At 41.7% G+C, this 12,730-nt stretch overlaps 1 protein-coding gene across 2 annotated transcripts in view; it reads left to right on the forward strand.

Annotated features, from left to right (window-relative positions):
* LOC121888193 (LYR motif-containing protein 4B) overlaps window positions 1–12,730 on the forward strand; it is a 41,822-nt gene that overhangs the window by 23,576 nt on the left and 5,516 nt on the right. The window contains exon 3 of one of the 2 annotated variants that reach the window (XM_042399606.1): window positions 971–1,064. The exons of the other annotated variant lie outside the window; for it this stretch is intronic. Coding sequence (XP_042255540.1) covers window positions 971–1,009 — 39 coding nt within the window. The 3' untranslated portion in view covers window positions 1,010–1,064. Of the gene's footprint in view, window positions 1–970; window positions 1,065–12,730 lie in introns of those variants that run through there. 2 annotated transcript variants of the gene reach the window in all.

Below are 12,730 nucleotides of genomic sequence, written 5' to 3' on the forward strand. Positions count from 1 at the left end.
AAGATGATGGAAATAAATGAGAGCGGAGGAGACAAACAGACAAACATTCTTACTGAAATGTGTCCGTTGTGACACTTTTTTTTTTTTTCCAAATAAAACTCAACAAAACAACATCGTCTGACTGGGTGGTTTTACTTTTTTAGACCACAGGAACCTCTTCACAGGAACCCCGAGCCACCCGACCGCCAATATAACTGTCATAACCTGTAAGCTGTTATATTACTTTATATCAATATTAAGTAAAACAATACAGGCTCATTTTCAGTCACTCAGAATAAAAGCCAGCTAAATTAACTTAAAATAAACCATGAATACAATTAAATATTATCATTTTTTCTTTTTTTTTCATAATGTAATGAAATGTTATTCACAGTCAGCCGATTAGCTCGCTAACAGTAGCGCTATCTCGGCTAACCCTGTCGGTCACGTGACCTCCTTCTCGCAGTCCGTCAAGAGTTTCCCGCTATGACATCACTTCCTCCTTTGCTCCATACAGAGAGAGAGAGAGAGAGAGCGAGCGAGAGAGCATTAATCACAGCACAAGAGTCGCCTGTCAGGGAAAACACAGTCTTAAATCATTTTGACTGTTTGAACAAACGACCAGCGATGTGTTTGGTTCAGAGAGTTTCTGCACAGCCACGTGTGGATCAAAGTCTTCCTCCTCCATTAGTGTGAAGAAGGACTCTCTCTCTCAGCTCTTTATGACTCACTCTGTCTGGATTTCACTATTTTTTTTTTTTTTTTTTTCTGGGCTTCCCTCAGTTTCTCAGACTCTCTCTCTGTTGTTTCCTCCCTCTCTCCTCCTTCAGATTCCAAACTAGTCCATCGATTCACTCCTCTCACAATCACTGCCTCTCATTTTCCTCAGCCTGGCTGTATTGATGTGTGTGTGTGTGTGTGTGTGTGTGTGTGTGTGTGTGTGTGTGTGTGTGTGTGTGTGTTTCCGTCGTCCTCCTCTTCTTCTCTGCAGAGCTGCTGCTATAGAGAGACGATTAATGAGAGAAACTGAGTGTGATGACAGAGCGAGTCGGCAGCTGAAAGGCAGACGCATATAAAGATGGAGGCTCCTGATGTTTGCTGCTCCTGAACACGCTGACGGCTGCAGACTCACAACTTCACGTCTAACGTTGCTCCTCATCAGTTATTTAGATTAGTTTCATTGAGAATATGTGAAACTTTAAAAGTTTTCTCCTTCCAAGAAAAAAACGACAGCATCAGTTGTTTCAGCGCTAAAAACTGTTTATTTTATTTTGTATATTAATTGTTGTTCACATTATTCAACATTCACATTTTGACATCACTAAATATGGATGATAAACTTCACACAAAGCAAATCAAAACGAGAGTAAAAACAAAACCTCCGAGTAACGAAGCCTGAAGGCAGCTGTGACTCTTTTATCTCGGTGGTTCTCGCTAGCTGAACAAAGTTTGTTTTTTTTCTTCAATTTTATTGATAGAACGACAGTGTAGAAAAGTACAATTGATTTGATGAGAACATTGTTACCCACAGCAGCACAAGAGTAAAAGAACAAAAAATAACAAAACTCCAACCTGCCCTTTGTTTAACACAGTTTTTGACGTCAACTGTTAAACAACAAGCATGCAGGTGTTTGTTTGAGTGTCTAAAAGTCTGCTGGGATCCAACAATAACCCGTCTCTGTTGGAGTTAAACAGCACTAGTTTAGCTGCTGGCTAGCTTTAGTTTTATGTTTCCTTCATAAAAATAAAGTTGCAGACTGAGTTAAATTTTTTTTAATAAATGTCTTTTAAATAACTGATGACAGCAACATTAGACATCGCTAACAAACACAAGCCAACAACATCTCAGAGAGACTTTTTTCATTGCTGAGAGACTCGTTACGAGTTTTTTAGGTGGTGGGCGGCAAGCGGCCACCTCCAGGCTGAAAAATGAAGCTAACGTTGAACCTTGAATGGCCACTTGAGGCTCCAAAAGCGAGTCAATCCCCATAAGACTGTAAAAAAAATATGGATGTAGCCTCTGTGACATCACCCACTGGTTTCTGAACGGCAGTTTTGAAGCTCAAAGTGGGCGGCTCCGGCCGTCGCCATCTTGGCGGTGCCTCACTCCGGCTAACTCCCGGCTAATCCAAAATGAGCAAAGAGTCGGAGCAGAGGCGGCCGAATGAAACCTGGTTGCTAAAACGAGCCACCTAGCGGCTGGCGGACCTGTCACTCAAAGCAGCCATGTCCTTCATTATGCAGAACTTTACGGCTTAATAAAATTTAAACGGGTGAGTTATAAATAAATTCACCCCCCGTACAGTTGTCATTAAAGAGGAAATTAGCTACAGAGACCAAAACCGTTGTTTGTACCAGGCTGTAAACATGTTTATTTCTGCTGTAAAGTTGGACATTTTAACATGGAGGTCTATGGGGATTGACTCGCTTTTTGAGCCTCAAGTGGTCGTTCAAGGAACTGCAGTTTTTGGCTTCATTTTTCAGCCCTGGAGGTTGATGCTTGGTCAATTTAACAGCAGAAATAAACATGCTAACAGCCTGGTACAGAAAACAGTTTTGGTTTCTAAAGCTAATTTCCCCTTTCATGACAACTGTACGAGAGGTGAACTTTAAAGTTATGTATAATTTGGCCGCTTTGAATGACAGGTGGATGCCAGCACAGGCAAGTCGTTACCACAGTGACAACATTGGTTAGGTAACGTAACCATGGCGTAACCTCAGATTCACAGAGTACAGGCGTAGCCATAGCGTCGCTATTTCAGTGTGTTGTCAGTTCATGAAAGTTAATTGTAACATTTTGGTCTTGTTCAGCATTTGTGATAGCAGTTTTTCGCTAGTAAAAATTAGCATTAGCATTATCACAGTTAACCATAGAGTGTAAATGCAGCATGCTAACCAAGCTAGCAGCTAGCGTTACGGTCAGCTCCACCCTCTCGTCCAAGTATGGTCACTTCTGGCTCCAGTGGGTGATGTCACCGCGGCTACGTCCATTATATTTTACAGTCTGTGGTGAGCGGCGCAAAACTTGTAGCCCCGCCCCAATTAACAATGTTTAGCCCCCCCCCCCCCCCCCCCCCCCCCCCCCCATAGGCTTCAGCCTTGTGGAAATAAAACGTTGTTTCTGTTATGAATTCAGAATTAAAACCAGTCGATGCAAACATGGAAACAATCCTCGAAATAACAGACAACAAGTTCTGTGTAAATCCTGTCAGCAGCGTCTGTGGGGATTTCTCCTCTGGGTGGTGTGATGAACAGGAAATGGAGACAATGACAGAAATAACAAATTGGAGAAAAGGGGAACAATGGAAGCGCTCTCCCAATTTGTAACCAGCCATCCTCCTCTTTTTTTCCTCTTCATCCTCCTCTTCCTTTCATCTTTTTTTTTTTTTTTTTTTCCTCCTCCTCGTTCTGTCTCTCGGTGCAACGGACTGAGACGGGGGATCACAGCAGAATCTGGCTGCTAGAGAGGAAACTCCACACACACACACACACACACACACACACACACACACACACAGTCGGATATTTCTGATACATGAGCACAGTTTGCCTTCATCTCTTCTTGCTCTCTAATTAGTGTGTGCTCTAAGTGAAAAAATTAAGGTTAAGAAACGGCAGCTTTTCAAAGAAACTCCTCATTACTGTTATACTCTGTGTGTATGTGTGTGTGTTTGTGTTTTCTGTCCGTTTCCTATTGGGCGTGGCCTTGACTTCACAGCCTAATCAGGCTTAATTACTCTCTAACCGCATCATGATTGGTCGAAGCCAAGTCTCGAGCTGTGACGGCTAATTGGTTGCCCGCATGTCGAGTGGGTGGGGCTTTTTTTTGTGTCATTGTAGCCAATTAACAAGACAAGAGGCAAACGAGCTCGTTAGTGCTGGGTAGGTGGGACTTTAAGTGAAGGGGATTTTTTCCAAGGTCACACACACACACACACACACACACACACACACACACACTGTGTGCAATAGGAACCTCCCTCTGCTCTCCATGTTGTGTGTGTGTGTGTGTGTGTGTGTGTGTGTGTGTGTGTTTGGCCTTTAAAGGTCTTCCAGCAGTGAAACAACCATAGTATCAGTTACAGATTGAATTGTGCCTTCATGTCAGTGTTCATCTCGTCTCAGTCGAGTTGTTTTCGAGGCGGGATCAGTTCTCCGTGATGGAAAAGACAGATTTCAATTTTCAGAGAACAGTCAGGAGGGTCTGCAGCATTTTCAGACTGTTGCTCATGAAACAGAAAAACTAAAATCGATTCACATAAGAATTTTTATCTTCTATGATTTTTGTAAAGTTAGTAAATCTGAAAGAATGAAAAAGGCAGAAATGGGCAGTGAAGCAGTTTAAAGGTGACATATTCTGCACATTTCCAGCTCTATATTTATATTCCGGGGCTCTACTGGAATATCTTTACATGATTTCCAGTTAAAAACTCCTTATTTATCTTCTACTGGTCCTTTATGCAGCCCCTCAGTTCAGCCTCTGTCTGAAACAGGCCGTTTTAGCTCCTGTCTCTTTAAGGCCCCGCCCTCCTGATGAGCCCACTCTGTTCTGATTGGTCAGCTTTCAGGAAGCTTCCTCCGGCTCCGGAGGCTACGTAAACAAACTATAGTAGCAGGATTTCACTTCTTTTTCTCCTTCTTTACTCCAAATGTCAACTTCTCAAATCCATCCGTACATGTTGGAGCTGAACAACACATGGAAACACCTTAGCAACCACCTTAGCAACCACCTTAGCAACCACATACACACTCACAGCATCGGGAGCATTTTGGGGTTCAGTACTTTGCTCAAGGACACTCTGATATGCGGACTGGAGGAGCCGGGGATCAAACCATCGACCTGTTCAACCTCTTGAGCCACAAGAACAGGATATAAATAACAGGAAATCACAAAAAGCAGACTATTTCCCCTTTAATAATTATCCTCGCAAAGACAAAGTATGTATTGAATCCTTGGTTCGCCGTCACCCAGAGACTGAACGTTAGCGTAGCTGAGCAGCGACCTCCAGCACTAACAAACGAGAGCAGCAGACCAACACACGCTGCTGCAGAACTTCACTGAACTTCAATCAACAATGAAAAGAACCGGATGCAAATATTTCCCAGCAGCCCTGCGGCCGTACGGCGTTTCAGATAACGATGGTTTTTCCCTGGTAGAGCTGCAGCAGAGAGGCTGCTCTCTCTCTCTTTCTGTCCCCTCTGATGCTGCAGTGCAGTCACACCAACATTTGCTTCCCGTTCATGTCTGCGTGGAACAAAGAAGAAAAAAACACTTTGGCTTCTGGTCGTGACTCGACCCGCCTCCTCCTACTCACGCAGTCTGATTGAAGTTTGCAGAGCAACAGCAGAGAAGAAACGATGTTGTCAGACTGTAGTTAAAGACGGCGAAAGAGACTAATGACGGTGACGTGGTTGATAAAACGCACATGAAAGAACGTCTTGACTTGATGCTGAAATTTACAATGTAGTACAAAGTCAAGTGGTTGTGACATGAAGCACAACAAGCTAGTTAACCTGCACATGCTCAGTAGCGTCTGTCTTACACAGAACTACTCTCTAGAGACTGAAAACGTGATGCTGTTATTAGTGTTTGAAGCCAGTTTCTAATCAAACTAACGTGACCAAAAACACTCAATAAGAGCAGAGACGAATCAACCGAACTCTTACAGTCATAAAATGTTTAAATGTTCTGTTAGAGACGGAGACTGCAGCCGCTGGGGAGGCTTTTTAGTTTTGCTTGGAAGCATTTTTTATAAATCACAGATGTAGAATTTAAGTTGACATCAGGGAGCAAATGATCAAGAGCGAAAGAGAAAGAAAGATCAATATTTTGTATTGTTTATCTTATAATTGTTCCAGACTAATGCATCGCTCTGGCGACAGTGACTTTTGACAGTAATGCCAATAAAGTTCCTTTTAAATTGAGCTGAACTGACAAGAGAGTGAAGGATGGAGAGAGAGAGGAACAGAAACAGAAGAGAAGAGAAGCAGAAACAGGGAGAAAGCAAGACAAGGTGAAAAGAGTAATGAAAGAGATCATAAAGACACAATACAATACAATCACAATATGATTTTATTGATCTTTCGGTGGGAAACAAACCAAAAGGGTTGTGAGGTTCCAGATGAAGATAACATCGTAGATAAACTGTATATGTACACTGAAGACGCCAAGAGGAGGGGGGAGGAAAGAGATGCAGAGACAGAGAGAGTTGTAAACGGGATGTACATGAATAATTAATGAGGAGACGAAGCCAGAGGAGACTCTGCCGCTTGGGAAAACATACACAGGACGTTTCACCCGAGACGTTCAGATACTCCCGACGTGCACATAAACACACACACACAGCAACATCGGATCGCCAGAGGACGACGAGTGGAAAGACTGAAGGAAAAGGAGGAAAGAAATTAAAAATGAGAGAATTTGACGGTGCAATCTGTAAGGGAGGAACCTTCACAAACATATTCAATCAGCAGGTAACTAGAGGATAAATGAAGGGAGGCGGGGGGGGGGAGGTGGGAATCAGAATAGAGCGACGTAATTGGCTGGATTAACATGAGACAAAGCAGCAGGATGTGTGAGATGCAGAGAGAAGTCGTCCTTCAAAAACATTACGCCATCCTGCTGAAGTGTCCTTGAGCAAGACGCCGACCTGCAGCGAGCAGCAGATTAAAGACGTTCTGGTTTAAATTTAAACATCAATAAACGATCAGAGCGACATGAAGACGCCGTGCTGGTTATCACCTCCGAGTTAAACATCGAATTAATCAAGATGAGTTCAAGTCAAACACAAATTATTAAAAGGAGCTTTAGATAAACCTTAAATTGATCAAGTCAGGTCTCAAATCGAGTCTCAGTCAAGTATCAAGTCCATCGAGACGTGAACATGGCGAGAACCTGTCAATCAAGACAAGTCCGAAGCGGCTTTTCAGTCAAATAAGTGAGGTCTCGAGTCCTGACTCAGTCGAACCTTAAGCCTCAACACAAGTCGTTCATTACTGTCTGGCTCGAGTTGAAACAACTTACAAGTCCGCTCAGACTTGAGATCAGATTGACTCAAGTTCAGGCTGTTTGAGACGAGTCCAAGTCGGGTTTCAAGTCATATGAAAAGTCAAAGTTCAGTCTCAAACTAGTCGAGAAAAGTCAAGTCGAGCTTCAAGTCTTGTTGAGGCAAGTTGACACTCAAGTTAAGTCTCAAGTGAATCAAGACAAAGTCAAGTAGGTCAGTTGAGAAGTTTGTTACAAGTCTTTAGTTAATAGAGACGAGTCCTTCAGGTCAGAAGGTCGTATTCAGCCACAGGGTCGAGCGGAGGTGTGCGGGGGGGTGTGAGCGTGTTTATTTGTGCTCTACAACGTAACCACTGTGAAACAATCACAACATAACATTTGATTGATCTGATTCACCGGCTTCCTCGTTACTAGCGCTCCCTCTCTTCATTCACTCTCTAGCTCGCTCGACCACAGTTGCACTCTCTCTGTCTCTCTCTCTCTTTTTCTCTCGTCTTTTTTAAAATGAGTCGAGAAGCCGACAGCAAAGTCTAACTTTATTTTTAACGTCATCATATGAAGATAAATGTCCTCCCCTCGTCCTTGTAACGTCTTTGTCCTCCCTCATGGCAGAGTTCATTACTCTGATCAGTCTGATCTCCAGCTGTGTGCGGCGCCGTAACGCACCACCCCCTCATTCAAATGAAAGGGAGGACCGGCGTTTTGGTGTGAACACGGCCTGAAGCAGGTCTGAAGTCGTCCACTTCGGTCCGGATGAGCTGACCGAGCTGAAACGTGAGATTCGAGTTTCAAGGCGGCGGCAGAACAGCCAATCAGATGTCTGTCTGTATGGCTCAGTCTTCACAGGTGATTTAACAAACCGCTGAATGAAACAGTCAGAACACAACAACAGCCGTGGCGATGGTTGATTTCCCAGCAGCCACCAGCTGAAGGCTTTTCAGTGACTTGAGAGTGGAGCTCAGTCGGTGGTCCCTGGAGAAATAAGAGGAAGGTTTGAAAAGAGGAAGCTGTAAATGCTTTCTGTTTTGGTGCTTGAGGCGGCTGAGTTGGTGAAAACTGATAAACCTCCTGAAGTGAAAGGAAGGTGTGAAGTTTTAATTTCTTGAAAAGTTTCACCTTGATTCAAGATGCTTTGACTCACTTTCACTTTCTCTCATCTTCCCGCCTTCCTCCTCCTCCTCCACCTCCTCCACCTCCTCCTCCTCCGCCTCGTCGCTGCCCTGATATGTGTGTGTGTGTGTGTGTGTGTGTGTGTGTGTTCACTCCTCCTGCACTGATGATATCACTGAAGTTTACATCATCGTTTCACACACACATGAACTCTGAAAGTCTTTCTCATCTTCTCACTTTCATGTCGAGCCAGACGGTTGCCACAGAAACACTTTACTGTACCTGAGGGGTGTGTGTGTGTGTGTGTGTGTGTGTGTGTGTGTGTGTGTGTGTGTGTGTGTGTGTGTGTGTGTGTGTGTGTATAAATAGCAGGTTAAACGGTTTTATTTCTTTATCTCATCTGACATTTGAAAGTAAACTCTCTGAACCAACATGTGTCACAGATTAAGTCAGTCTGTGGTTCAGGATGGAAATGTTTACATGTTGACTTTTGTAACTCGTCATGTCAGAATTATATAAAGGAATTATATCAATTATATAAAAGGAAAAAACGGGAATAAATGAGTGTAGAAACATACTGAGAGCAGACGCTTCCATGCAGGACACAAACTGATCTGCTGACCGACATGTTAGACGACGTTTTCCACCTCCGTCATCAAAACACTGAACGACAGAATCAATAAACGTGTTTCCATCCACCTGTTTTTAATGCACGTTTTCAGTTTGCAAAGAGAAACGCCAGAAATTCTAAAAAAAAGAAAGTTGAAATATCACAAAAAGAACAAAATCTGCAAAAGAAAATTCAGTTTAATATTTGTTTCCGTCCACTGCTGTTGTGTGAACATCAGCAGATAAACTAGTCGTCGTTCATTAAACCGTCACAGAAGAAGACACGAGATGACCTCATTAAAACAGTCAAAGCTCAAACGATGTAAAACATGATGGAAATATGACGTTTCTGTTAGTTTCATGCATTGATGTGAGGAAGGTTACAGTCTCCTCATCATCACTCCACACACATCTGATGTTTTCAGCTCTCGAGTGACGTTTCGGTCACATGATGCACGTACGTCATCACGAAACTACTGTTACTCCTCAGACAGGAAACTCTTTTTTTGGAATATTTCTTTATTTATTTTTTTTATTTCGGGTGTTTCCAGGTGGAAACAGTTTGTTGATCACTTTAGTTTATGCTCAAACACTTGAAAACTAACGAGTGATTCCATCAACCTCAGCTGTACTCTGTGTTAATTGCTAATTAGCTTATTGTCGACACATTAAACTACGATGGTTAGCATGATGAACGTATCTACGCAGCTTGAAGGAAGTGCGACGCACCGGAGACGAGAGCTTTGATGGCGTTGTCGTGACCGTGTTAGCAATGACGTCATTTCCTGCCAGGAGCTGCAGCAGCTGACGAGTGGCAGGAAAAATAAATTTAAATAAATGAAATAAAATTAAAATATCAGTGTAAAACTAAAAAGCTAAAATATAATAATGATAAAATAATATATATAAATAAATTAGATGAAATAAAGTAGAAATAAAAGTAATAAAAATAATAATTAAATGTGTGTAAATAAAACAAATGTGACTACGGTTAGAAGAAGAATTAGCATGCTAACGTTAGCATGCGGCTCACGGCTGCAGATCATCCGTGCTGCTGGGAGGACGTGCGTGCGGTGAGTTCAGGTGTATTTGGGGGGGTTTTGGGGGCTCCTGGTTGTGTCTTATTTCCTCCTGCAGTCTGACTTCAGCTCTAAATATTTCTCCTCGCGTTCAGTCGTCAAGACAGTTCAATGTGTTTGTGCTGCCTGCTGCTCTGCTCTCATCTCCTGACAAATGGAAAGACTGGAACGGCGTGGAGCGCTCCTTATGCTCAGTTTATTATCTACCTGAGCACCTCTCATCCTCCTGCTCCCCTCGTTTCCCGTCTCCATCCTCCTCTCTCTCTCTCTCTCTCTCTCTCTCTCTCTCTGTCTGACAGCCTCCCTGCGTCCGAGCTCCTCCATCTTTTTCTCTCTCCCACAGAAGAAAATCTCATTTTCTCTGAGCCGCTCTGCTGGCCTCCTCCAGGTTTTCTCTCGGTCGCTTCATCTCTTTCCTCCCACTTTCAACGGCTCTTTAACTTTGATTTTTCACTGTCTCCTGCTGTTCGGGCCAGTATTTCTTTTTAAACTGCACGTCACTGCGGATGGGGTTTTTTTTTTTTTCACTAAAATTAGCAGCTATTTTCAACGTTTTCACATCCACCTACAGAGGAAGACTGTAATACAACATCCAAATAACTTCTTAGTTCAAGCGTTATCGTCCCTCCTACAACGTTTAGCTGCCAAACACAAAGTAAAAAGGCACAAAAGCCCCCAAATATCTAAATATCTCCACTGCTGCTTCAGTGAAATGTTCCAGGAGGAGCCAAATAGATTATTGGAGAAAGACGTAGGTGCAACTTTCAGACACTTTCTTATATTTTGTTCCAATCGTGACGCTTCAGCCCCTCAAAACTGCAGAAAACAGAAGTTCAGAACGTCTTTTATGATTCAGTAATCAAGACTTAGCATCAGTCGTTATTATTATGAACATTTCAGCAGCATCAGCTTTCATACAGGTTAGTTCACAGATGATAATAAATGATAATAAAACAAGTTGAGACTAATGAAATAAACATGAAAATATAAAGAAAAATGAGATAAAACTGATACAAAACAAAGAAATAAAAGCGATAAGATGGAAAAAAAAATAACATTAATGATAATAAAATAAAATCCTACAACGTGAACAGAATAAAGTGAGTGAATAAGATAAATAATAATGATTATTAATCAGCGCTAACGAGCTTTAGAGCTCATGTTTACAGACATCAACACGTCCAGCTGCTCTCGTTTCTCTTTCGTTTAGAAAAAAACTTCTCAGATGTTCAGTCGAGTCAAATTTATTGAACTGTTCAAAGTCAAAGAGAAATCTGAGATTTGATTTAGATCATTAAACTGAAATAAATCAAACGAACGAACAGGAGACTCAAAGAGAACGTGTGTGTGGATACGAAACGATGAATAAATCTGATATTTGATGCCACGTTTTAGATATTTAATAGTTTAATAGTTGATGCAGCAACAATGAAGCACAACTGACTCCGAGTTGTTCATGTCAGCTGCTACTGATTCAATCTGAATTAAAATAAAACATCCCAGGACTTAAAGGACGAAGGATATGAAGCTTCAGCGTCCAAATGAGTCAAATCAAGTAGATATCTTTCAACGTTACAGTCTTTTTAGTGTTTAAGTTCAACTTTTTGCCAAAATGACGCAGTGCTAAACTCAGTCTATACGTGACATAATGCTAACATGCTATCTTTAGTCTGTAAACATACTTACATCAGCATGCAAGCTAAATGTTAGCATCATGTTTCCATGCAAACTCTATGCATGTTAAGAATGACATGATAAATGTAATGAAAAAATAGAAATAAATGAACACTGTACACATATAAACAAAACAAAAAGCTAACATGCTAAATGTTAGCATGTTAACATAACTGTGCTGGCAATAAAGCTAATATTAGCATGTTAACTACTCTACATTAATAAGCTAATATGAAGCTTCAGCGTCCAAATGAGTCAAATCAAGTAGATATCTTTCAACGTTACAGTCTTTTTAGTGCCAAAGTCCCTCTTTTTGTTACTATACTTCCACCTGCAGCTCAACAGGGAAACACTGTCCGAGGAAACACAAAGAGGGAATTTGATGCTAAACAGACTGTAAATGTGTCAGATATCCACTTGATATGACTAACTCAGACTGATGAAGCTGAATAGAAGCTTCACACAGACTTTTAAATGCATTGAAAGCACATTTGAAGGATCTTTTAATATGATTACAGCGAGTAAAAACCTCTTTCACTGCTCATCGGGACACCTGACTGCTGGTTTTGTGAGCAGAGTGAGAGCTCTGTCTGTCTGTCTGTCTGTCTGCTGTGATATTTCAGATCCAGACTCTTCAGCAGTCTTATGTTAATCTTACACCTCCTGCCTGGTGGGAGTAAGACTGAAGGTCAGTCAGTCACGACTCAGCGGGAGGGAAGAGTGTCTGTGTGTGTGTGTGTGTGTGTGTGTGTGTGTGTGTGTGTGTGTGTGTGTGTGTGTGTGTGTGATGAGCTAAGTTTAGCTTCCCGTTATAACACTGATCACTGTCGTTGTCTTTATGTAGAACTGTGTTGCTTTGAATCCGAACAAACAATGTAATATTACATCTTACATTAGAATAATAATAATAATAATAATAATCTTTATTTATATCCACATGCTTTTGTTCATATATTACTGGAAGTTACATCTTTTGTAAAATAGCAGTGTGTCAAAAAACTGATAAAGATTATAAAATGAAACTGAACTAAACTTTCAAAACACTGATGAAAATACACACAAACTAAATAAAGCACCATAAAATAATCAATAAGGATAAGATACAGTAGAAGATACTCATCAATGCAGACAGTTAAAGGTGCAGTTCAACATCTCGGGTGTCTCATGTCTGTGTTCACGCCGTTAGCTTAGCTTAGCATAAAGACTGGAAACAGAGGGAAACTGCTAGCCTACAGTTTAAACACCTCTGATGTGCACTAATGAACAAAAATCT

This window comes from Thunnus maccoyii, chromosome 21 (genome assembly GCF_910596095.1).
Source record: "Thunnus maccoyii chromosome 21, fThuMac1.1, whole genome shotgun sequence".
Taxonomy (NCBI): domain Eukaryota; kingdom Metazoa; phylum Chordata; class Actinopteri; order Scombriformes; family Scombridae; genus Thunnus; species Thunnus maccoyii.